General features: G+C 31.0%; 3 protein-coding genes across 3 annotated transcripts; 2 read left to right on the forward strand and 1 right to left on the reverse strand.

Annotated features, from left to right (window-relative positions):
• Positions 1-1,322: 1,322 nt before the first annotated feature.
• LOC125830182 (uncharacterized) lies at positions 1,323-4,557 on the forward strand. The gene is made up of 6 exons (XM_049509378.1): positions 1,323-1,346; positions 2,018-2,550; positions 2,643-2,983; positions 3,249-3,458; positions 3,531-4,141; positions 4,309-4,557. The coding sequence occupies exons 1-6, from the start codon at positions 1,323-1,325 to the stop codon at positions 4,555-4,557; spliced, it is 1,968 nt and encodes a 655-aa protein (XP_049365335.1).
• Positions 4,558-18,067: 13,510 nt separating this feature from the next.
• Positions 18,068-20,975, forward strand: LOC125830265 (anthocyanidin reductase ((2S)-flavan-3-ol-forming)). The gene is made up of 6 exons (XM_049509479.1): positions 18,068-18,236; positions 18,566-18,732; positions 19,264-19,464; positions 19,528-19,687; positions 20,239-20,452; positions 20,742-20,975. The coding sequence occupies exons 1-6, from the start codon at positions 18,107-18,109 to the stop codon at positions 20,884-20,886; spliced, it is 1,017 nt and encodes a 338-aa protein (XP_049365436.1). The 5' UTR covers positions 18,068-18,106; the 3' UTR covers positions 20,887-20,975.
• A 591-nt stretch (positions 20,976-21,566) lies between these two features.
• Positions 21,567-22,912, reverse strand: LOC125830261 (pentatricopeptide repeat-containing protein At1g55890, mitochondrial-like). The gene has a single exon (XM_049509475.1). It carries the CDS (start codon positions 22,858-22,860, stop codon positions 21,721-21,723), a length of 1,140 nt encoding a protein of 379 aa, XP_049365432.1. The 5' UTR covers positions 22,861-22,912; the 3' UTR covers positions 21,567-21,720.
• Positions 22,913-27,683: the final 4,771 nt, after the last annotated feature.

A 27,683-nucleotide genomic window follows, 5' to 3' on the forward strand; every position in this document is an offset into this window, starting at 1 on the left:
TAAGCTTTTAGTATTACAAAGAAAAAGTAAAATATGCTTATTAAATAACAAAGACAAAATGAGGAGAAAAAAGGCAACCACATACGCTTATAATAAGATTATAATATTTGTTTTGTCGTTATTTGTTAAGTTGTGATTTTCTTCTCTCCAGCTAGCGCCTGCATGTGGGCAATGATGAACATTTGGACACAAAGGTTGGAGATTTTGGGCTGCTTAAGACGGTATATATTACTATATTCTCATCTTTTTCACAATTTTCTCAAATCTGTCTATGTGTATCTCGTGTTATATATATATATATAATACAAAAAGTTGCAATTTATAATATGTTGAATAAGTATCAATGCAAATAGTTTGCTTCAAAAAGCTTACCAAAATAGTAATATACATTACGTTTTTTAAGCAATGGAATAGAAGAATGAATTAATTCTAGTTGAATGTTTAGAACATATAAAACATGAATTTTAAATGTATGAAACGAAAAATAAATTTAATCATGTAAGTCATAAGACACAATGATACATAGAAAAATGTGATTAAAAAGTATTCCATAAGAGTCCTTAAATTTAATATAGGTTTGACAAGGAATGGTAAGTCATTCTAAAAATTCATCATATTTTATAACATCAAATTTTCATGAAGTCACGATTAGAAAAAACTTTTATTTCTGATAGCTAATGTATGTGCTATCTATTTTATTTTATTTTTTTGCATCTCAATTTACGATTTCCTCGTTCATTAGAGATTATCGATTATCTACTTTTAATTAAATGATCAAATAAATATCATTTTCTTAACAATACGCATGTTTACTAATTTTAAAGTGAAAATTTCTAATATGACATATATTATACTAATATTTTCGAGTTATAGCAGTAGATTTAGACTTTCAAGTTATAACATTAAAAATTTCAGGTTATAACATATTATTAAAATAAAAAAGTATTTCTAATAATTAAAAACATTTGATTTTGAAAATAATAAACTGATAAAAAGAAATTAAAATAAAACGTTTAAGAATGAAAAAATGAAAAAAAACGGAAATAGGGGATGGCTTTTAAATTTGAATTAAATTAAGATAACTATTAATTAGCACGAATTAAGGAATTTCAAACTAATTAAGAATATTCAGTTTCCTTAATTCACTCCAATTTGTTAAAATTAATTTAAAAATCAGATTTGTTATCCATTTTTCTTTTATGTTTCTCTCTCTTCGTCTTTTCTTCCAGAAATTGAGACTGTCGGCAATTATTTTTATTTTTTTTTGTTGAAAAACGTATTTTTTTTTGTGATGGACAACTACGTATCGATATTAATTAAACATGGCGGAAGATGGATTGCTTCAGGTTATTATTTTTAATTGTTTACTGTTTTTATTTGGATTTCAATGAAATATAAAAAAATGAAAATGTAAAGCATAACTACATTGAATGTGATATTTTTTTATGTATAAACAATATGTTTTGTTCATAATACTTATTACTTGTTGTGAAATTGTAATATTAGTGATTTTTTTGGTAAATTTCTGTTTTTTGGTAGTGGTTTAGTGTAATTATAATTAATTTGGTACGAAATTGTATTCAGTAAGGTGAAAAAAAGGTTGTTTAGACTTTTGAAGAAATAGATGACAGTTGTTTTAAGTTAATATGAAAGTGTGTTAACTAGTTAGAAAAAAAAGTTATTTTAAAGTTTGAATAAGTGTATTAAAAATGTTTTAAGTTGGTATGAAATTCAAAATGCTATTATTTGTATAAGTTTTTCAGTTATGTATAAATTTATGCGAAAGGAATGAACTATTTGGTATGAGAAATGTATAAATTTTGGTATATATGAATGCTGTATTAAGTATGTATGAAATCTGTTGTATGTTTTTTAAAATGAAATATGTTTGTAGTTTACTGTATGAATGATTCGAGAATGAAAAAATAATGACAAGTGTGTGTAATTTTTTATTTATTTATTATGTAAGACTAATTTTAGTTTTTTTAATGAAACAGGGAAATATGTTGATTTTCAGATGGAGGGGATTATATATGAGTATTCTAGTCTTTATAGTGGTCTAGTAAGTGCGATAACATCGCAGCTAATGATAGATGCTAATATTCACAATATTGAGATAAAATATATAGTTAGTGATAGATGTCCCCCTGTTAGTATCCACAATGATGTAGGTGTGCAGGATTTTTTAGATCAAAAGAAATCTAATGTAGATTTCTTTACGAAATATCCATTGTGCATAACTTTGAAGAATATAGCAATAGATAATCAGGATTCTGTAGTTGTTGTGGATAGGAGACATTCTGATGTTAGTAGAACACTAACTAACTTTGATTTATACTCTAGCAACTCCATCCGCTTGATAGGAGTGAATTTAGATGGAGTTGTCGATGAGAATACGCATGAAGGAAATGGAGTAATCAGTGACCTTTCTAATTTATTTATAGCTGAAAATCAAATTTACAATGATAAAGAAACACTTATGGAGGTTATGCGACATTATGGAGTTGTGGAAAAATTCAGATTTCTTGTGACTCGTTCTAGTTCATCTTGGTAAGGATTTTATTTTTTGTTTGAATTTGTATTTATTTTGTAGTGTATTTAGTATATAAGTTTTTAATGGATTTTTTTTGTTTTTTAAACAGTTATTACCTGAAGTGTCCTGCTGATAATTGTTCCTGGATGATGAACTCATCATGTTTGAATCAATCGAAGCTATTTAAAATTAGAAAGTACTGTGCGGAACACACTTGTTCCGTTAGAGATAGAGTGTATGCAAGACGTCAGGGAATAACTGACGTTGTAGCTGTTTTAATAATGGATAAATTTATTGATCCATCGACTGTATACACTCCAAAAGATATAGCGGAAGACGTTTTGAAAGTGCATGATGTTGCGCTAACATACATGCAGGCCTGGAGAGCTAAAGAAAAGGCGATAAAATTGGTGCGTGGAGATCCAGCAGAATCATATGCCAAACTTCCAGGTTTTTTTTATAACTTAATTTTGTATTTTATATTACTGACTGAATTGGTGAGAATTTTAAAAATGCAACAATCTGGCATGCAGTTTGTTTACATATTGAATTCCCAATATCCATTTTGTTTACTTTCTGTATCCAATTGGTATCCATTCTATATATAATTTGAATATAATTGGTTTCCATGTTTTATCCAGCTAGTATATTTGTTGTGTTGTAATGTTCAGCTATATAACTATAAAATTAATTGTAAAAACTGAAAAAATTCTAGGTTATCTATACATATTGGAGCAGACATATCCTGGTTCAGTTTTAAAATTAGAAAGGACGGAATGTGATAAATTCTTATATGCATTTGTTGCATTAGAAGCATGTATTAGAGGTTGGGAGTATTGTAGGCCAATTGTAGTTGTTGATGGGGCAGCTTTCAGAGGCGCATATGGTGGTACAATGTTGACTGCAAGCACTATGGATCCAGGAGGTATTTTTTAAAAATTTTACATTTATAATCAACAATAAATTTGTATGATATTTGTTTTAATTAATGCATCAGGTCACATACTTCCACTTGCTTATGCCATAGTGGATTCTGAGAATGATGCATCATGGACCTGGTTCTTTGAACAGTTTAGGGAAGCATATGGAGAAAGGGAAAACATGTGTTTTATGTCAGATAGAAACGAGAGCATATGGAAAGGGACTGCAAGAGTATATCCTGGTTTGGAACATTTTGCATGCATATGGCACTTATGCTGTAATGTTTTGAAGAACTTCCATAGGAATACTGAAGATTTGAAGAAGCTATTTTTTACAATGGCAAAGGCTTATACAATACAACAATTTGAGGCGATTATGCAAAGAATAGACCAGATAGATCCAAGAATAAGAGATTATTTATATGATATCGGGTATAGCAAGTGGTCAAGGGCGTATTCAAAATGTAAGCGAACATGGACCATGACTTCAAACATAGCCGAATCTTTGAATAATGTTAACAGGATAGCAAGGAGGTTGCCAGTGATTTCACTTCTTGAATTTATGAGGGTAACAGTTCAAAGATGGATTCATAAGCACAATGAGGAGGCTACAAAAACTAGATCAGAGCTTACAAAAAAATATGATCTTGTGCTCCATAAAAGTATTGCTTTGTCTAGCAGTATGAGGGTATGATTTTCCCTTTATTATTTATTATTTAAATTTATTCATGTATTAAATTAGTATGATTATTGAATTAATTTTGTATAAATTGACAATTAGAATAAACAATACCATTTTTTTGTGACTCGTTTTTTTGTAACAGTATTTAAATGAGCAATATTTTTGTGTGTTAGGTAATACCATCAACAGTTGATATGCATGCTGTTGTTGATGGACCAAAGCGGTACATAGTAAATTTAAACACTAAGATGTGTAGTTGCGGAAGATTTCAAAATGATGAGATACCGTGCGGGCATGGAATAGCAGTTCTTAGATACAGAAGACTACATGAAACAGATTATTGCTCTCCTTTTTATAGCCTGAAGAATTTTCAAGATACATATGCCATCCCTGTTGAACCTCTCCCATGCGAGAGTACATGAGATATACCAAGTTATGTTTCAGAGCCTAAATTGATGCCGCCTGGTCCAAAGAGAGCAGCAGGAAGACCACAACTGGAACGCTGGAAAGGGTTTGCTGATGTAAAATTCAAAAGGTCTAAAGTTACTTGTAGTAGATGTCGTCAAGTTGGCCACAACAGGACGACATGTTCAAATTATCCTGTGCAAAAAAAATGATTATTTGTTTTGTCTTTTAGACTAATTTTTTGATTTGATATAAACATAATTGCTTTGAAATGCATTATAACTAAGTGTTTAATATACTGTCAATTTTTTATACGCAATGCATTCATTAATCATACAAATTTCATACTGTTGGAAATAAAATTTATTTCAATTTAATATATAAGATAGTGTTAATATTAGTGATAATTATACAAGGTAATTATGGAATGCATTTGGTATCCTGAGTAATATCAAATCTTTATACTAATTCATGCATACAATATTCCTACAATCAAAACATTAAAGTCAGATGCATACATCTATTAATCAGATTTCATACACATTTCATCAAAAATATGTTTATAATATAAAACTGGCATACCCAAAAATGGTATATTCGATGTGAAATATATAGCCCAAATAGTGAATCCAACTTGTATGAAGTCTGTATATAATTGGCATCCTGATAAATGGTAATTCTTTTGTAGATGATATCTGACTGGAATTAAAAATAATTGGTTTGAAATGCATTATAACTAAGTGTTTAATATACTGTTCATTTTTTATACGCGATGCATTCTTTAATCATACAAATTGCATACTGTTGTAAATAAAATTTATTTCAATTTAATATATAAGATACTGTTAATATTAGTGATAATTATACAATGTAATTGTGGAATGCATTTGGTATCTTGAGATATTAATGTAGTTTATCATAAATATTAATTTGGTTTATTCCAATCTTATTCAGTGTGTCATTCAAATACTACCTTCAGTTTATATCAAATCTTTGTACAAATTCATACATGTATTAATCCGATTTCATACACATTCCATCAAAAAATATCTTTAGAATATAAAACTGGCATCCCGGAAAATGGTATATTCAATGTGTAATATATACCCCAAGTAGTGAATCCAACTGGTATGAAGTCTGTATATAACTGGCATCCCGATAAATGGTAATTCTTTTGTAGATGATATCTGATTGGAATTAAACAGATGATATTATATATCATCAAATACTTTAACACAAAAAATTGTCCAAAAGTTAAAAAAAAAAAAATGTTGTTCTAAAAAAGTAGAAGGTGCAATAGACTATATCTAATTTCTTGTCCGTTGTCTTGGTGTAGGATAGTTGGTGGTATCCGGAACATGTTCTTTTGCTATGCGAGGTCCACCAAATTTGCTAGCAACCGTACCAGTAACTTCACTCTCACTGATCGCACCATCCTCATTCTTTGTTTTTCCATAATGCCAAAAGATTGTGGCATACCTTTGACGATGGTACTTTGCATCGATATCAATAGAACGCATATCAAAAACATCATTACTGATGTATTCAGCAAATAGACATGTGTACAAACCACAATCACTGAAAAAATGAAAAAAATAAGAAAGAAAAAAAAAATTAAGAAATAAATTAATTTAAACTCTTTTCTAATGAAATCAGTTAAGTATAAAAATACGTACTTTGAAATATCTTCTTGTTGAGGAGCATGCATCATATGCTTGATATCAAGTGGGTCGGATTGAGACTTGTGTACATATTTAGGGAGTTTATTTGCATACAAATCAAGCCTTTTACCATAAAATCCAGTGCTCGTCAGAAATAGTGGTATCATTGTTGCAAGTTTACCAACTGCTTCATTTACTTTCTTGGTGTGAACAGCTCCTCCCTTCATTGAGTCGTATACATGTAGACATCTAAGCTTGATTCTGAATACAACCAAAAACCAATGAAATTTCTCACTAATATTGACAGGAATAATGACATTGTCAACTTTGTCCCAAGGAATGTTGGCAAGCAGTTTGAATCCTCTAATGCACTGTCCAACATCATGGTCCGGAGAAATGGATCTCATGTCGCAATTTGACTCTCTCCATTGTTTCTCAATGTTATCAACCCACGTCATAAACCAACAATCAACCGTACTGTATGATAGTGGTATGGGAGAGTACTTTGCCTTCTTTCGCAGATAATACATAATGGTATTAACATGCTGTTAACATTTAAAAATACATTAAAAAATGTTTCAGATATATACAGAATGTTCATGAAAGTTTATTTTTATTCCAAATTAAATCAAAAATCATAACAAATGCATACATGAACACTGTATACCAAGTTTATTCAGAAATCATTCAATATGCATACAACATGGATATATATATTTTAAACAGAAACTACAAATATAAGTACAAAAATAAGGAATACGAGTTTTAAATTGACATTTATAAAAGGTTTATATATAAGACTTACCCCGTCTTCCCAAGGCCTGCCAGGTTTAACCATTATGTTGAAAAAATCCTTTTCTGCAACTTTGACAACACCAAAGTCCATTTGAGGTTCAAAACTATCTTTGAGCTTTGAATAAGCAGATTTCCTGTGAACAGTAAGAATATATTAAAAACAGTGTATACAAATTGATTGGATAATATTGAAAGAAAAAAGATTGCTTTATTTTTATTTATACATATACCTGCCACGCCTAGATGAGACTAAGGCTGGCAAGGGGACGGGGACGGGGACTGGGGGACGGGACGAAGGGGGACGGGACGGGACGGGGGACGGATCTGGGGGGATTTTGGGGGGACCGGGATTGGGGGGACCGGGATTGGGGGGACAAAAATAAGTCCCATCCCGTCCCACTATATATACGGGATGGGACGGGTTTTGGGGGGACGGGACGGGGGATTTTTTATTTTTTATATACTTATTTATTTGTATTGAAATTATATGTTATTGAATAACATTTTTAGTTTATTTGATTTTTTTTCAATAATATTTTTAGCTAATAAATAATGCTTAAGTTTTCAAATTTCAAAATTCAAATTTCAATTTCAAACTTCAAATTTCAAACTTCAAATTTCAAATTTCAAATTTCAAATTTCAAATTCAACTTTCAAATTTCAAATTTCAAATTCAACTTTCAAATTTCAAACTTCAATTTTCAATTTTCAATTTTGAAATTACAAATTTGAGAAGTTCAAATTTGTCTTTTAAATATTTTAAAGTAATTTAAACTTGAAATTTTGATTTTGAAGAAAAGGCCCCAAAAAAGGACGTTATGTGCAATACTTTGAATTTTCCTTCTTTTTTTTTTTTTTAATAATCTAGGTGTTAGTTGATGTATTAAAGTTCCATTTTTTAACATTTGTTCCTTATTATAAAATTTTGTAATAGCTAGTTCTCTTTTTATTATGTTCAACTATTTTCAAACAAATTAGTATATATGTAAATATGTATGAATATATTAAAATTAAAATGCAAGACAATAGTTATATAAAAAAGACTTAATAAAGCCTTCAAATTTATTCAATAAAATCTAATTGCAACTTAGAACTTAGAAGTTACAATTTACAAATATTAGTGGAGTAACTAATCTACGCAGCCACCTTCTAGGAAGGGTTCTGTTTCAATAAGTTCTCATATGTAAAACTAATATTTGTTACAAATATTAGATGAGTAACTAATTTACGCAGCCACCTTCTAGGAAGGGTTCTGTTTCAATTAGTTCTCTGATGTAATCTAATATTTGTATTTTCCTTTAAAATTCAATTCTAATTGTCGCATCATATCGACGGTAACATCCTCCGGTGTTGGCAAACTTGCTAGAAACTCTTGTGACTCTAATTCATCATCACTAGATCCAAGTACCGCATTAATCCAAGCTTCTTGTTTGGAACTTAACTTTGGCAAATTATCATTTCTCCTTTCGGCATTGACCCAATCCCTAAATAAAACTGATATTTCCAAACTGTCTTCCGCCAATGAATGTCTATGATCGCCAAGTTGAAACCTTGCCGCACTAAAAGCAGCCTCTGATGCAACTGATGAAGCTTGAATAGCTAGAACATCACGAACCATTTTGCTTAAAATTGGAAATGCAACGCTCCGCCTCCTCCACCATGCTAATAAATCTTCATTGCCATCTTCGTCTTCCACTGTTTCTAAAGATTGATTAAGATATTCTTCAAAATCATCACGGTTAGTAGAATTAAGACCAAGAAAATCTCGCATATAACTTGAAATTCGAGCTTTACTCTGAGGATTAGAAGTTTGACCAACTTCTTGAATATTTCCTGTAGTTCTATATTTTTCATACAAAATTTTTGCTTCTACTTTTATGCTACACTTACACATTTGACTAGTTGGATTTATTTCCGGTGAAATTTCTAAGGTATTATAAAAAGTGTCAACAAGTCCCTGCACACCTTGTAATTTATAGTCAGGATGAAGTAAAGTAGCAGTTAAAAAAATTTGAGGAATAGGAAAAAAATATTTTTTAAATTTTTCAATCATACCTTCAATTGCAACTCTAAATTTTTCAATATTTTTGTATTTAGAAAATTGAATTGAAATAGCACAAATATTTATTAATACTGATGAAATAGTAGGATAATAAATTCCAGAAAACATGGTTGTTGCATCATAAAAAAGTCTTAAAAATTCTAATAGTTCATTACTTTCTTCCCAATCTTCTTCACAAATTCTGTCTAATGGGTCAGCATTATGAGCATTAAACACCATTTGTATGGGTCCTCTATATTCGTAAGCAACTGAAAGCATTTCGTAAAAAGAATTCCACCTTGTTTTAATATGTCTTGGAATTTTTCTTGGTGGCAAATCACATAGTACACAACGCTCATTAAATTCCCTAATTCTAGCAGGTCTATTAGCATAAAAAATCCAGGCAACAGCATATTCAATTTTCATACAACCACATTCAAATAATGAAATACCATCTTGTACAACTAAATTTAATACATGTGCAACACATCTAACATGAAAAGAATTATCATCAATTGGACATAATCTAATTTTTAACATACTAGCAGCGTTTACATTATTAGATGCATTATCTAATGCGACAGACAATACTTTATCTATAAGCATGTAATAATCTATAACACTCAAAATATTTGAAGCTAAGTATGCACCAGTTTTTTTCTCTACACATTCTTTATAACTTAAGATTCTTTTTTGTAAATTCCAGTTATGATCAATCCAATGTGCTGTAACAGTTAAATAATCACGTCCATTAACACTACGACCCATGTCCGAAGTTATAGACACTCTACAATCTAATATGCTAAACACACAACGAAGATATTGACAATGTTTACCTTGATATACAAAAACATCAGATTTAACAGTATTTCTTGAAAAACCTCTATAATTAGGATTATAAGTTTGTTGAATATATTCAATAAAACCGGGATGTGAAGGAAAACTATAAGGTAAACCACAAACAGAAACCATTTTAGCTAAATTTTCATGATCTCTTTCCTTATTATATTTACGTTGTGTTAGTGGACCACCGGGGTTAGAAGGATCTAATGTTCCTTGAACCATGTTAGAAGCCCCTACCGATTCATTAACATTAATATCAAAATCATTAACTGGAATTCCTTTTTTTCTATTGGATAATGATTTAGCTTCTTTATATTGAATCAGCACACAAGATAACAAATGTCTATTTAAGCCCCCCGTCTCACCTTGACCTCCACCTTGTTTATGTTTAAAAGGTTGTTTACATTTATTACAAATAGCAATAGAATTTTCCTTATCTAAAGTCATAAATTGCCACACAACAGAAGTTTTAGGGCGTTGATACTTCACCTTCTCCCTTGTAGGAGGTATAAGGGGTGGGCGTCCATAATTTTGCTCCGTTGAATTTGTAGTTTCATTTGGAACATTTGTCACCGGACTAGTAGGTGTATCTTCTAATTCATCTTCTCCCGAACCAACTTCTACTTCTTCACCTGAATTTTCATCAAGATAAGGATTATCACCATAAATTTGTTGTAAAAGTTCATGATCGAGTTGAGCATTTGAATCAATATCATAAGAAGTATTATCAACATAAGTAGAATCATTTGTATTAAATCTAACTCTAGAAGTACCACCACATTTACTCTTATTTTTTTCCTTACTACTTTTTTTAGTAAAATTAAATAATCTACTAATGGCACTTGGTTCCTTCTCTTTTCCTTTACCGGTATCTTTTTTGTTAGAACTCATATTTAATTATATGTAAAGTATAATATAAAAATAATAATAACACAAAAATTAATGACGAAAAATAAAATATAAATATTATGAAACGAATGTACCAAACGTCTGCGTTAATAGCAGACGTTATAACCGATTCTTGAAGCTTGTAGTTTGTTGTAACTTGTAACTTGTAATTTGGAACTCCAATATTTGATAGCAAATATAATATGAAAACTTAGATATATATATATTATGATATATAATATGAAAACTTAGAATTGAAATATATGTATTATGATATAATATGAGACTTAAATGAAATAAAATATTGAGATTTGAGACTTAAGATTGAGAGTTGAGAGTTGAGACTTGAGACTTGAAAGAATATAAAAAATAGATGAGAGAATATATAATTTTGTAAGAAATAATAAGGGATAGAGGGGTATTTATAATAATAAAAGTGGGTTAAAGTGTATTTATAATAACTTGAGGGTTTAAAGTAAATTATTAAAAGTAGGGGTGGTAGGGGGTGTTGGTTGGGGGAAAAAACTGCCAAAATATCCGTTGGGGGGGCCCACTAGCCGTTGCCCAACGGATAGAATTTAAAAAAAAAAAAAAAAAAAAAAAAAATTGTTAGGGGATCCCGCGAACCGGCCGGTTCATCCAGACCGGGCCGGGTCGACCGGGACCAATGGATGAACCGGACCGGTACCGGTCCCCTATCCCGAAAATCCCCCATCCCCCTTCTTCAAACGGGACCGGGTCCGGCGGGCCGGTTCTCGGACCGGTCGCGGGCCGGGGCGGGCCGACCCGGTCCCCCTGCCACCCCTAGATGAGACATCTTTGAAAACCCATTTGTTAAACTCATCGATCAACTCAGTTGAAACCTCAAACCCATTGTGACTTTCAAACGGATGTTTAATACGAAATAAAATAGGAACTCTTCTTGAACTGCTTTCGCCTTCTGACAACCGAATCTACGGAGATGTGTCATACTTGCCGGGGTTCCTATTTCTTGGTTGCACATCTGGGGTTGTGTTAGCATTGAGAATTGGATCAAGTGCAACAATCTGTGTCATAGTAAAATCCGGATAATCATCCAATGTTGGTGGTTTTGTATTTGATGATCCAGGTATATCAGCATTAAAAACAACACCAATTGTTTGGTCATTTGACTTCTGAGCTTCATCTATATATTTAAAAAAAAAATGTTAAACAAACATTGAAAGTGAATATACATATCATAATAAGATTGAAATGCATACCATCCGTGTTTGAAGTATGAACGTATTCTCTCATTGAAACTGAAGGCTGATCCATTGGAGCTTTTTCAGATTCTTCAACATGTTGACGGGCATCATCCTAATGGATGACGTAATATAAAATTCAATAATAAAATAATGCGAAAAACTGTCGCATATAAAATTTATACAAGATTAATACAGAAGTTTAAACAACCAACAATAACATTTCACTAATGTTGCCTTCACATATTTAATACTGTATTAATACCAAAATTGAACCAACATAAAAAATTGAACAATAATAGTCAAAACATTATTAATACAGAAAGTTAATAAACAATTTATAACAGCACTGACAAAACTGGAAAATCATACCAAATTAATTCAAATATTAAACATACAAAAAATGAAAATAATTAAACAGGCATAATCTGTATAAACGTTTTGGTCATACCAATTTAATACCAATAAGAAACAGTAGAAATTGTAAAATCATGCATAGAATTTGGTCATACCAAAATAATACTAACTTAAGTCTAAATTCGTACATCTCATATTTACTTACACATACACACTTCGTATAATGATACACCAACTGTTTCAGATTTTTAACTTGTAAAACCATTTAATACCTGTTGGTGTGTTGCTTGTGATGGTTGACCTCTTGAAGACCTAATCTCCTCAATTATCAACTTTGTAGAATTGTCGACATATGCTTTCATGTCGGTCATGTGCTTGTCAACCTTATCAATAGATGTATACATATATGTTAAACAGTAAAATATTACAGAAACATAAATAATAAAAGTTAATTGATACAGGGATTGAAAAATAACATTATCTTTCAGTTCTTTCAACTCCATCCGAACCTGTCATTAAACATTGAAAAGGTGTATAAAATCTTTGTAATATGGTTAAATAAATATTAAATCATAATTTTTAATTGTATACCTCCGCAATTTCCTTTTTCAACTCTACATACTTTTCGTCAAAGTCAGCATCGTGCCTTTCTGATGTTGCTTGATTTTCTGTCTCATGTTGACTAGAAGATTGATGCAAATTGATCTGATCCATGACATTTAACTCTTCTTCAGTAAGCACTATGTTTCTGAATTTATGCTGTGATAACAAAATAAGATATGAGAACTAAAATTTATAAAAGAAAATGTAATAACTTAGAATTAGTAAATGACAATAACTAAACGATAACCTGGTTGCCATGCGTTCTGAAAATTGTATTCTTTAGGTCATCGAAGAAAATACTCTCATTCGATGTCTTCCAGTTGAGAATACGCGGTGTGACATTTGAAACACGGATAGCAACTGAGTTGTCAAAAGGATGACAACACTCATAAAACCAAACCTGCAATGCTATATGGAATTGACTGAATTTGAATGACGTAGGATTCTTTCCCAATCTACGGCTGCAAGCTTTGAGAGTTAATCTAAAACATTCATTGCCCCATGGGAAGTTAACATATTGACCGGACTCAACCAAATCAAAATACAATTTAGGAATGGTTGTTTTTGAGGCCTCCGAACCAGTAAAAAATGAAGTAATGAAGTACAGAATGCCAATTTTTAAACGGTCTTCAGTCTCAAAAAAGTTAGCATGTTTAAACTTATTGAAGAAGTCTAATTTGGGAACTTTAGTCATATCCCCAAAATATTTTAAGATAATTCTATTGGGAATATACGGATCTGAAAAAAAATCAGTAAGAAGTCCACATTTAAGACCAGTTATCGCAGCAAATTCCTTGATTCCAAAACGTAATTCTGTACCGTTTATTTTCACAACAAACATGTCGTCTCTGACATTTTCAGATTCAAGAATCATCAAATGTCGCAATAGTTGACATTGAATCTTTATGTGGTGTATGTCATAAAATACACCAAAAGGTGTTTGTTCGAGAAATTGTTGAAACCTCTCTTGCCCAAGGAAATCTAATAGATCAGCAAAAACATTCATGTTTGTACATGAAGACCAGTGTGTGTATATCTTCCTTGCCTATAAAATAAAAATTGTTTATACTAAATTAAAACACACTTCATACAAAAGTTAATCAAGTTTCATTCCATCGGTATGTGGATACAAATATTATTCATGTTTCATACACATGCATATACATAATTTTAGTGTGTGTATATCTTCCTTGTCTATAAAATAAAAATTGTTTATACTAAATTAAAACACACTTCATACAAATGTTATTCAAGTTTCATTCCATCAGTATGTGGATACAAATATTATTCATGTTTCATACACATGCATATACATATTTTTAGTACTGCCTTATACAATATTTATAAAAAAATTCACACCAAACTTAATCAAACATCATACCATCTTCATTTGCACTGTTGCATTCATCAATCTATTTTCATAAATTTATCGAAATACGCTAACAATAATTTAACAATTTTAATACATTAATGGATAAATTGAATAATAAACCTTCTTAATAGGAAAAATTCCAATTTCATATTAATATTATTCTAAATTTATACAAAACAGAGAAATTAAATAATTCATACCATATACAAAATTAATAGACCACCCCGCCAATGTTAACACACAATTCATACCATTTACCATACCAATATTGTATCAAAGTACATACAAATATTGTATCAAACATTAACCTCATATCCATACACATTTTATTCATATTTCGAACTATTTTTCACACATACAAATGTTTCGAAAAAAACAATAAGCATAATGTGATATAAAAAATCACTATTTTGGCTAATGTTGAATAAAATTAAATAAAGTACTTACCCTAACAACTTTTTTGTGTTTTTTGGATGTTGGTACTTCTGATTCCTTCTTTTTTGATGTACTTCTTGTTGATGGTTTTGAAGATTGACCAACTTCTACATTTGTTGTTTTTTTTCTTTTTTTCTTTTTTGTTTCACTAACAAAATCAGAATCAGATTCGGAAGGGGTTTCACAAATTTTCCCCTTCCTCTTCTTTCCCTTTTGATTTGTCGAAATCGGCCTTTTCTTTGCTTCATTTTTTTTATCTTTTTGATCTTTCAACCGAGATGAACCACACTCCGCCGGAATTTCAGCCCTCGGAATTTCAGCCCTTTTAGGCGGAGGGGTTTGAGTTAATATATTGAAAGTTGGAACATGATCTTCATGAATATAAGTTCCTTCAACAGATCTGGCACTCTTTCGAGGAGTTGCAGTGTGCTTCTTAGACATGCTGATGATGAGAAACGTAACGAGAGTGACGATTGTTGTTGTGAGAAAGATTGGATGGACGGTTGTGAATGTGATGGTGGAGTGGTGAGGAAGATGGGAGTGAAAATTGTGAATATGGGGATAGTGGGGTGGTGGCGTGTAATTGTGAATATGGGGTAGTGGGGTGGTGGCGTGTAATTGTGAATATGGGGGTAGTGGGGTGGTGGCGTGTAAACTGATAGGCTTGGCTGGGCGGGAATTGTGATTGGTGTATGAATTAATTGGAGTGTAACGGTACAAAAGGAAGTCTAATCAATGTAAATCCCTAAATTTTTGTAACTGATAATTACGATTTTAAAAAAGGAACTGAAATTATATTAGCTAGCTATTAATAATTAATAATATAAAAATATAAAGAGATTAATTATTTTTAAATAAACCTGTAATTAATTTTTCAATAAAGTTAAATTTAATTAATATGTTATAACCCGTAAATAAACTGTTATAAGTTAGGATTTTTTAAGAATATGTTTAAAACTTGTAATATTAACCCTTAAATGTGTATATGGTGTGATTTTTCCAATTTTAAACCATTAGTATACTTTGAAAAGAAGAATAATGAAAAAAGAGAGAACCAAAATCTATACACACCATATAATAATAATAATTTTATTATTATTTCTTTTGATATATATAAAACATATATATAAAACTAAAATGTGAGGAGGAAGATTTTGGTATTACTCCCACAAAATAAGTATAAGACAACTAACAAAGTTTTATCTCTTTAATATGTATATAGTTAGTCATATTGTTATAACATGAGATATATACATTAGTATAATCTCCTACCAATTTAGAAATAGCAAGTCTTATATTACGCATCTTGTGTAATTGGATGGTCTTATTCCTTCTTTTATTAAATAGTTAATTAGATTATCAATCGTCATGTTATCTACCATGTTTCGACCAACTTGTATATTTGGCCAAATAATTCGGAGGCGATCCCTCAAAGTTGACTCGTGTTTCATTTTCAAAAAATAAACGACAAATGACAATTATAAGATTATATATATATATAATATGTACTTTTTAAAAATTGACTACGTTCAACTCTTCCATATCATCACGATATGATAGAGTATAATGTACTATTTTTTAAAAAGTACATATATATTTTAATAATCTTATAAATGTCATTATCTTTTAAAGATGAAAGACGAGCTAACTTTAAGGGACCGTTTTCAAATTATTTAGCCAAAGATATAAGTTAAATGTATCGATGAGTGGTTGTGGAGGTATGAATGGAGGGAACATGAGTATTGTATTCAACGTTAATCTATACTTATAGCCAACTAAAAAGGTAGATAAAATGATGATTGATAATCTGATTGTCTATTTAATTTAAGGAGGGATAAGACCATCTAATTACACAACATATGAGATGTGTGATATAAGCTTGTTATCTCCAACTGATAAGAGATTATACTGATGTATATATTTTATGTTATAACAATATGATTAATTATGTATATATTAGAGAGATAAAACTTTGTATATATCAAGGGAACAACTTTATTAGTTGCTCTAAACTTCAAAATAGTATTTGTGTGAGTATTAGCAAAGTTTCCTTTCCACATTTTAGTTTTTATATGTTACATATATTCAAAACAAATAATAATTAAATTATTATTATATGGTGGGTATAGATTTGGCTCTCTCTCTTCATTATTTTCTTTTCAAAATATACCAATGACTTAAAATTAATAAACATGTGTATTATTAAGAGAATAATATTTATTTGATCATTTAATTAAAAGTAGGCGATCGACAATCTCTAATAATGATAGTGAGAGGAACGATGAAATCGTAAAGGCTTTCTAAAGAAATGAATAAAATTTTCAAAAAAGAAAAAACCCTTTGCATGTGACTAATTAATTGTTCCACAAGACCCACTTAAAATATTAGCAATTTGAGCTGCAAAAAAGAAATAAAATAAATAGCACTTAATAAAGGTTTTTTCTGATCGTGATTCAATGAATAATGGGAAATTTATGTTATAGAATATGATGAATTTTTCATTGAACCAACTCACTAGAAAAATGTATGATGAAATCGGTATCTCAAAAAATAAGAATTAGTTGGTAGCTTCGATTGTCTCTTGGTCTCCCTTTTCTAGATTTGTCCATCCCACTTTTCTAATTTGATTTTGTTTTGGTTGTTGTTTAATGTAGTTTATTTATGGAAACCACTCTTATGAATTTTAGGAATTTTTATACTTTTTAATCATTTTCCTCTGTATCATAATATACTTTAGTTATGTTTTATGACTTACCATGATTAATTTCTTTGTCTATATGAGTTAAAATCTTGGCTGAGTTGTGTCTTTTTTGGCCTATATATTGAGCTTAGGTCAAGTTTGGGCATATTGTCCCTTTGTTTTCTTATTAAGTGTGCTTTGCAATCTTTTACTCTAATATTAATCTTTTACTTAGATCTCGAAAGTTAATTCCATTTCTTAGGTTTATTTCTTGTTTCATACATTTGTAAATCAACACACTTTAACTATCGGTTGTTTCGTTTTCTACCTAAAATATCACTATCATTTAAGTTGAAAAATGAAATAATTTAACTATATATTGATAGCAACTATAAATATTTTTGATAGAGCGGTCAAATTTATAACTTCCCTTTTTTTGGTTCTATGGACTTTGCTTTTGAACTTGGAAGTTTGACAATTTGGTAACTCCATGTGCCTATCTACTTCATGTATAACCTAATGGTCTTAGTGATATAAATCCAAATATAAAGACACAAACATACTTTCATTTGACACTAAACTATATTAATGTTTTGAATATTCACATTATTTTTCTCTATAAGGTTTCATTAGTCTTATAATTTTTTTGATTTATAAAAGATTATTCCATGGAAGGAACTTCAAAAATTGGATTGAAATCAGCTTGTGTAATTGGTGGCACTGGATTTATGGCATCTTTGCTTGTCAAGCTTTTGCTTGAGAAAGGCTACACTGTTAATACAACTGTCCGGGACTCTGGTATACAGAATTTTTCGTAAGCGATATTAATATTTGATAAAAAAAATGAAGAAATAAATAAATTATTATTAATGCCAAGGGGTATTCATGACATTATATTTTCATATTGGTTCTTATCTATCTTTTATCTTTTTAATTTTTTTTTGACAAATAAGTGTTTGTAGCATTACTTGAGGCAAGGTATATCCGACCCAACCCAACTAAGAAGAACCGAACCTGATAGACACATTTTGTTCTTTTGGGAGGGTACTCCGAATAGTGGGTACCTCATAGGATGACTCTATTAGATCGGAGAATTCTGATGTTTGCTTTTTGATTTTTTTTATTAGGGAATCATAAGAAGATTTCTCACCTATTAGCATTACATGAGTTGGGAAAATTGAGAATATTTCAAGCCGACTTAACAGATGAAACAAGTTTTGATATCCCTATAACTGGATGTGACATTGTCTTCCATGTTGCAACACCAATTAATTTTGCTTCTCAAGATCCAGAGGTATATATAAAATTAACTTTACACTTACTCATTTTACGTTTAATAATCAGCTTTAATAATTATACAATTGTTACGGCATGTGTAAAGTCACAAGTTTTATAACCACACAAAATCGATATTGCATCTTTAAGACCTTAGTTTCAGAATTTTCCATTTCTTTCTTAAAATCCTTCAAACAGAGGCAGGCAGAGTCAGGATTTCATTTGCTAATAATTGAGTTCTAAATCTAATAATATGTTCAACATATTCAGTGACTATCCAACGAAAAGTATACTATTTGAACAAAAGTTGTTGGGCTCAACCAAATTCTTGTCTGAACTTCTATGTCCGCCTTTATTATCTTAATTCAAACTATGTTACATAAATTAGATCAGATAGAATGTACACATAATGAAATCTTTTTTTTCTTCTGATGACAAGGAAAATCCACAATCGCTATCATTTGGGTGCACACATATATCATAATTCTCACTTTAAATTTATTGACTTTAAATCCTGAATCCGCCTCGATTATATTCTCTTTATTTGCAGAACGATATGATAAATCCAGCAATACAAGGAGTTGTGAATGTCCTAAAAGCATGTGTCAAATCAAGAACAGTTAAAAGTGTTGTATTGACTTCATCAGCTGCAGCTGTGACAATCAACCAACTTAGTGGCACAGGCATAGTCATGGATGAGTCTAATTGGACAGATGTTGAGTTCTTGACTTCAACAAAACCACCTACTTGGGTAATTTCTCATTATATTTATTCATATTTTTTTAAGAATATGGTTTACAATTCTAAAATGCAGGGGTACCCTGTCTCAAAAACATTAGCTGAAAAGGAAGCTTGGAAATTTGCTGAAGAAAACAACATTAAACTTATCACTGTAATTCCATCTCTCATGGCTGGTCCTTACTTTACTCCAGAAACTCCAAGCAGTGTTGATCTTGCCATGTCCTTAATCATAGGTCTGACTAAAAATATCATTAAAAACTTGCACATGAATATTGTATTCCGTCTGTCCCAATTTATGTGACGCTCCCCTTTTTTCATTTGTGTAAAAATAAATATTACTGTACCTTTTATATTTAGAAACTATTCAATTTTAAAATTCTCATTTTACCTATAGAAAATGACTTATAGTCAAACACATGTTTAAGACTTGTTCTTTTTGTTATAACCGTAGAGTTCAGGTCAGTTTATGCAAACCTCGACTAATACCACATGATATTTATTAAGCGCTAACTCCCACTAGCACAAGTATTGAGTGACCTTGTCCTAGGGTTGACAGATGGGAAAAGATATCACCTAGTGTTTTGTCAAGGCTGATTGAACCTAAGACTGCAAGGCTCTCAAACAGACACAGCCTAAGGTGCTATTAAGGCTTGTTTAATACTACAAGTTTCGAAAGTCTTCCTTTTTTTCTTAAACACAACGCCCAATCAAACATTGTCGCATAAATTGGTACGGAGGGAGAAATTGAAAGAATTTAATCTAATCTTTGCAAATATTTTGACAGGGGATGAGTATCTTATAAGTAACTTGAAGGGGATGCAGATGTTATCAGGTTCAATATCTATTACACATGTGGAGGATGTTTGTCGAGCCCATATTTTTGTTGCTGAGAAAGAATCAGCTTCTGGGAGGTACATTTGCTCTGCAGTCAACACCAGTGTGATAGAGCTTGCAAGTTTCTTGAAGAAAAGATATCCAACTCTATATGTTCCTACTGAGTAAGTAATGTCACAGATATCAAATAGAGTAAATGGTCAAACTCACACCTGAACTATCGTCTTTTCTCGAGTTTCACATCCTAACCATCAGTTGTTCCATTTTCCTACATGAACTATCACCATATATGTATTTAAACACACCCCAACTATCGAACTGTTCCTTTTTCCTACCTAAACAATTGATAGTTGGGTGTGAAACTAGAAATATTGAATAAACACCTCAACTATCCAACTGTTCCCTTTGGTTACTGACATATATATATCTTTGTATCTGATTGATGAATTGCAGTTTCGGAGAATTCCCATCTAAAGCCAAGTTGATCATCTCGTCACTAAAACTCATCAAAGAGGGATTCAGTTTTAAGTATGGGATTGAAGAGATCTATGATCAGTGTGTTGCTTGTTTTAAAGATAAGGGGTTATTGAAGATCTAAACAGTTTACTGATGAATCTTTGTGGCAAAGAGCAGCACTATTCTGTCAATATTTGTTTTGAATAAACAAGATTTAATGTAATACAGAAGAAGCAACGTTTAATAAATAAAATAACTCTATTTGGTGTTCTATCATCAAGAAATAGCTTTATTGTCGAAGTTTTGTACTCGAACACATATGCATACTCATGCTTAGAACTGAATTCTGTTTTCCTTCATATTAAAAAAGTTCTGACGTTGAGTGCCAGCCTTTATGCTCTCTGTCTTCCTTGTTCATATTCCTTAAAGGCCATACTTAGAAGTCATGTGCAAATGAGGGAATTCATAGGGAGACTGGAGACACTTCTCTTTCCTACTTCCTAGGGACGGTAGATATATATTTTCCGGTCGTGTTGTTGCTCCTTTCTGCTACTTATTGATCTCTTCTTCTCTATTACAGATTATTTTTCTCCTTTTCTAGTATGTTATTAAAACAAATGATAATGCTATTAAATCTGAAATTTGGTTTTGCGATTGGAGTTATCTTTCACTCAACTTGTTGAAATAGAACTAAGATTTCTATACAAAAGCCTAAAAAGTACTAGAGAGGGTATGTTTTAGTTGGGAACCTTATACCACAAGACCATTAAACCAATATCAAGTGAAGTCATTAAGGCGACCGAAAACTCACGCACAAAATGCTGAGCAAAGTATAAATTCATTTAACATCCAAAACAAGAATACATCTTATTGTTAACAGTCATGAAAGTTGAAACTAGCATCAAATTAAGTTCGTACACAAGGTTAACGTACCAAATTCAGCATCTAAAATGCTAAGCAAATCGGCTGGTAGTCTTTAATCATCTGAAGGTAGATTGAGCTTATAAAGATGGTAGTCATTTGACTTGCCCAAATGCACAACCTCCTTAGCTTCTCGAATCCTAGACGAGCTCACCAACCCATCGACCACTCTTTGCAACAACTTTGCATCAACATTACACTTTCTTTTAAAAACCTCTTTGCACAACTCAAGAGCCCAATCAAAATCACCCTTTTCGCACGCAGATGAAATGACACTAGCAAATATCACCTTGTTTGGAGCAGAACCGCTCTTCACAAGTTCTTCGTACCACTTTTTAGCCTCCTCCAAATTACTCATTTTACAAAATCCTCTAATCAACGCACCATAAGTAAACACATCAGGCTTTAACTCAAAACTTCCCAATTCGCCAACAAGCTTGGCAGCCTCTGAAACTTTGTTCTCATTCATCAGTCCAACAAGCTTAGCATTGTAACTTCTAATATCCGGAACAACATTCTTGCTAACCATTAGCTTCCACATCTTTTCGCCATCATCAAACTTACCATTCGAGTAAAACACCCCAAGAATCGTATTAAACGTAACCAAATCAGGCTTTAACCCATTCTTCTCAATCTCATCAACAAAGGCAGCTGCTTTATCCAACTCCCCTTTGTCACACAACCCCTTAATCATTATATTATACGTGACAACATCCGGTTTCACCTTCAACTTCTCCAGCAATTCCTCAAACAAACCTTCAAGTTTATCATATTTCTGCGAATTAACACAAGCCCCTAAAAGGGCATTAACAGATTTCACACTCTGCTTACAATTTCTCTCAGGCATTTCATCAAACACTTTCTGGGCATTCTCAAATAACCCAGATTTTCCATACAAACTCACCAGCCTTGCCGCGAAACTCTCTTTGGAGATGTCGGGTCGGTATTGTTTTTGGTGTTCGAGGATTTCTTCGATCCATTTGTACCGTTTTGCAGAGGCTAATCGATGAACTGTAGATTCGTAAATGCCGGTTTTTGTGCGGAATCTTGTGACATCTGAATACTGTTTGAATTTCTCAACGAGTCTTTTGAGGTTCCTCTCTTTGTATAAGTCGTCGGAGATTGTTCTGATCGGAGATACTGAGGCTTCAGCCGTGGAGAAAGTCCGGCGGATCACTCTGCTAAAAGAGGCCATTAAGTGAGAAAAGGGTAGAGTGTACTGAGTAGGGTTTATGGGGGGTTTTAATGCAAATAGATGTTTAAAATGTAAAATAGTAAATTAAAAAATAAGGACAAATGAAATAGTAATTAAAACTTGTGATCTAAAATACGTTATAGATACTTTCACTTGGTCTTCAATTTCAGCTTTAATTGGTGTTTTTGTGTGTCAATTATTGTATTGAGACTATACTTTTCCCGATTTGTTGTGTAACTTTCCGTTTCGTGGTAATGTGTTGTTGTGATGAATCCGACCTCAAAATGGATATTTTTTGGACGCTACAGATCAAAAGGGACTCGCTCTATAAAAAATACAAACCAAAAGAGACTCACTTTTTGGTATGTGTTTTTAGGGAGTGTCTCTTTTGATATGTGGCGTCCAAAAAGTATCTATTTTGGGGTCAGACTCTTGTTGTGATTGTCGCATATCCCTTTTTGTAAATTGTTTGACAAGTTTTTGGGAAAAGGGTCTAAAAAATACTCTAACTTTGGTCGAAATTGTTGTTACGATACCAAACTTTGGAAAGGACCTTTACCACCCCCCCCCCCCCCGCGTACTATTTAATAGTGTATTTTAAAGGTATATAAGTGTCTACGTGGACATCATAAATATGACATCATTTTAAATAGGAATGTGTCCACGTGAACACATATATACCTTTAAAATACACTACTAAATAGTGCAGGACGTAAAAGGTCCTCCATAAAGTTTGGTATCGTAACAACAATTTCAGTAAAAGTTTGAGTATTTTTCAGATCATTTTCCCTTTATTTTAAGCTAAGAGTCTTTCAAAAATATCACATCTATCTTTATGAGATAAGGTAAGGTTATGCATACTTTGCTCTCTCTCCAAACCCCATGTAGGATTACACTTGATATGTTGTTGCTGTTGTTGTTGTTGTTGTTGTTGTTGTTGTTGTTGTTGTTGTTCTTAATTTGAGAATATTTTCAAATGTGTCATATATATATATATATATATATATATATATATATATAAGTTAACCACTTAAAATATATCACTTGTATAACTCATACACATTAGCATCATTCCAATTGAAATACAACATACCTAGTATATTACTCATAAGTGGGATTTAGAAAGAGTAGCGTGTACGCAGATCGTATTCCTAGCTCGTGAGGATAGAAATGTTATTTCTGAAAGACCTTTGGCTCAAGCTCCAACTGAAATAGATAAGTATGTATAATTAATGGAGACATATTTTTTGTGTGTTTAACCTAACTACGTAGTAAATGCTTGTTAAAAAATTTCAAAGCTTTGAATTGAAACTATCTAATATAAACATTAGTGTTCATGTAATTGAGAGTGTGACGAAGTGAACCAATAATATTATGCAGTAAACTAATGTTGTGAGGAGAAGATAATTGCACTTCTTGTTCTTTTTTTCCCTTCAATTTTTAACGCTTCTTTCAGGTTTCGCTACATCTGGTTATAAGAAGAATTTTATACTAGAAAAGAGAGATGAAGTGCTTTATATTTGCAATTGGGACAAATGATAGTTCGAGTATGTAAATGAAATGTAATAGCAAACTTAAGGATGATGAATATATTAAGGCCTCAATTGGACAATTGATTCGGAATCATATTGATTTGAAATTGAAGATATTATTTGGACATGTAATTTGCATTTTCTAAGTTGTTTTTTTCTCATCAACATGAAAAGTGAAAACCCCACAAGTTATGAAAACTATCAAAATTTCTCCAATTCTTATAGAGTCTTACCAAAAGATCACAAATCATATATAGTTCATAGTAAAATATCCATATATCTTAAGATGCTGCATTGATAAGTCACATATCTCCATGTTCTTTTTATAAGTAAATCTTTGCGATTACAAACTTTAAAAAAGCATATAATTTTATAAAGATCCCCCAGTAACGATACTAATAACTAGACATTCTTTAACATAATTCTTTTACAATATGGTATAAAACATTTTTTGGTAGGGAGCGCTTCCCTTGAACAGAACCCTATGTGGCTAAGGATGACAATGGGTGGAGCGGATTGAGCTTAACCCGCAAAATTTTTAATCCGCCCTGTCCTGCATAACATTTTTTTTCATTTTCAACCCGCCCCACCGCACTACGCATAGACCCGCTCGCATGAAATCGCCTCACATAATTATTTTAATATTTTATTTTTCTAGTTAATTTTGATACTAAAAATAAAATTCATAAAAATAAATTTATTTTTTCATTAAGTTGTATTAATTTAATAGGAAAGTGACTTAAAATTTTATTTTTTAGAGGTCAATTGGGAAACATATAAGAAATTGTATTATTTTTTATTGGGCTATTTTCATTTACTATGTTGAATATTTTAGTAGCTTTAAAGAAATTATCTTAATAAATAATGTTCTATCACTCTTATAACATGTAAAACATTAAAATTAAGTTTGAACCCACAGAAAATTACATATACCGCAACCCGCCTCATTGACATCCCTATATGTGGCACAAGTTCAAAATAATCGAACTTCAATATTGAAATATCTAACCTGAAAGATGGAACGGAAAACTAAAAAAAAACTACAACTGAAAAGTTTGTTAAAGAAGGGAACATAACTGCAACAAGTCAACTTAATTTCCATATTTATTCCACTTACTATATGTGAGTAGTACTGAATAAATTAAGAGTTGAAATTTTGGCCAAAAATAAAAAAGAAGTTGGTTCACTTAAGAACTCAATAACGTCATGCATTGACAGTGAATTTTCTCATACTAGCACAAATTTTATTTTAAGAAATTTAAAGATTTTATATTTTAACTTATGTGAAAAATTAAATAATTTGATTTTGATACTTCGAATTGTGTCATCCAAACTGAGACAAAGGAAGTAACTTCAATTTATGTTCAAACATAATTGCTCAACTTTCGAATATCCTTTTGTAACTTCAACTTCAAATATTTTTTAAAAAGAATTCAACCAATTCATATCGAAACGCATGAAAAAAAAATTCCAGGAAGGGGAAACATAACTGCAAAAGTTCCACTTAATTGTCATATCTATTCATGCACCGTTAACCATTAATCAAACGTCTCCAAATTCAATACGTGAATTTAAATTTATTCAACTCTTAATATAAATATCAGACATCGAATAAAAAATTAGGCCTTAATATAAAGTCTTTATGGGCAGGCCTTGGTTACAAAAATATGACATGGTATTGTAGGATTTTTTTTTTCCTTACTAATTATCCCATATTCTTTGTTATTTTAATTTTTTTTTTTCTTTTGTGGTCATCTAGAAATATTGAATAAAAACTATTAGAAAGAGCAGTTCTAACTTCCATTTTGGAAGTTAATTATTTGGCATGTACTTCTTGGAAGTAATAACGTTGACCTTTTTCTTATTAAGGGATTTGATCACCTTATTATTTGACTAATTATGGCATTCAGAGGCGAACCCAGAATTTCATGTCAGTGAGTTCTAAATTTTTAAAAAGAAACAACGATCTTAACCTAAAGTAACAATCATCAAATTAACAAACAAATACAAGTATTTAATTCACTAAAAACGAATAAGGAAACAAATAAGGAAAAAAATGAAAAGGGAGAGACAACAACACACACCGGAGGCCAGATGTTGGATAGCAGCAATTAGATCAACAATAAAAGTTAAAACCCTAACTTTTGGAGAAAAAAATTGAGTTAACTTTTTGAGTGTGAGTAGAAATCAATAGTAGTTTCATAGTACGATACAAATACTATTTTCCGTTTTACAATTTTTTGTATTTTAATTTTTTTTATATAAACCCACCTACATTTTTAATTAATTCTTACCGATTTTTATTTTTTAAAAAAATAATTACAACACATACTATTTCCTTACCAATATTCTATTTTTTAAATTATTTTTTATATAAACACGCGTTTAGAAATAATCCAAAAAAAAATTGTGCCTGCCGAGATTCGAACCCACATTCCGCGGGGTTAAAAATCTCGCTGGGTGCACAGCGATCACTGGGCCAAACGCTTCAGTGTGTTTATGGGTTCGCAGGAAATATATATATATATATATATATATATATATATATACACACACACACACACACACATTGTACTTCACACACACATTGTACTTCATATTTTAATATAAATATTTTACGAAAAAATCAGTGAGTTCGGCCGAACCCCCTTCCGCTACATTAGCTCCGCCCCTGAGTGCATTAATCCAAACAATATATATAAATCTTTTCACCAAGAAAAAAATCATCTTATTGTTTGACTGAAGCAATAATCCAAATAAGTAGCATCCAAATATATTAATTTTAGGACTATGCTCAAAACAACAATCTTTAACCACCAAAAGTAGTGTAAGAAACTAGGTAGCCGTTTGGACATAAAATATATATTTTTAAAAAATAATATTTAAAGTAAATAAGTTTAAAAATATATATTTTAAAACATATATTTGATTTTGTTTTTAAAAAACGTAATTTTGTGAATGAAAAAGATTTTTCACTTGAAAAAAATGGCTCAAACTCACTTTTTCATATTTGGAACTTATGTTTTGAAAAAAAAAAAAGTTGATCGCTCAGCACAGACTCACAGTCACCACACTACTAGAAATAAAGATTTTTTTCATCACGAATCAATGAAAAATTGTGTTATAAAAAATAATTTCCGCCCATTTTTCATAGAACCAAGTCACCAACTCAATAGGAAAATACATGGTGAGAAACATATTTTTACTGAAATACCAGAAAGCTTCCTAATTTTTACACGTGAAAATATTATTATTAGTATTTCTTTTCTCACTGGTTCAATTAAAATATAT

Source organism: Solanum verrucosum, unplaced genomic scaffold, assembly GCF_900185275.1.
Source record: "Solanum verrucosum unplaced genomic scaffold, falcon-dt-bn FXZP01000072.1, whole genome shotgun sequence".
NCBI lineage: Eukaryota > Viridiplantae > Streptophyta > Magnoliopsida > Solanales > Solanaceae > Solanum > Solanum verrucosum.

What these genes read in the sequence shown, in the direction of transcription:
- LOC125830182 (XM_049509378.1), top strand. Translation starts at nt 1,323, where the DNA reads ATGGCGGAAGATGGATTGCTTCAG. An exon ending in CGGAAGATGGATTGCTTCAG is followed by an intron (nt 1,347 to 2,017) that starts GTTATTATTTTT and finishes GTTGATTTTCAG; the next exon opens with ATGGAGGGGATTATATATGA. An exon ending in CTTTGTCTAGCAGTATGAGG is followed by an intron (nt 4,142 to 4,308) that starts GTATGATTTTCC and finishes TTTGTGTGTTAG; the next exon opens with GTAATACCATCAACAGTTGA.
- LOC125830265 (XM_049509479.1), top strand. Translation starts at nt 18,107, where the DNA reads ATGGAAGGAACTTCAAAAATTGGATTGAAATCAGCTTGTGTAATTGGT. An exon ending in TTGCTTCTCAAGATCCAGAG is followed by an intron (nt 18,733 to 19,263) that starts GTATATATAAAA and finishes CTTTATTTGCAG; the next exon opens with AACGATATGATAAATCCAGC. An exon ending in TGCCATGTCCTTAATCATAG is followed by an intron (nt 19,688 to 20,238) that starts GTCTGACTAAAA and finishes ATATTTTGACAG; the next exon opens with GGGATGAGTATCTTATAAGT.
- LOC125830261 (XM_049509475.1), bottom strand. Translation starts at nt 22,860, where the DNA reads ATGGCCTCTTTTAGCAGAGTGATCCGCCGGACTTTCTCCACGGCTGAA.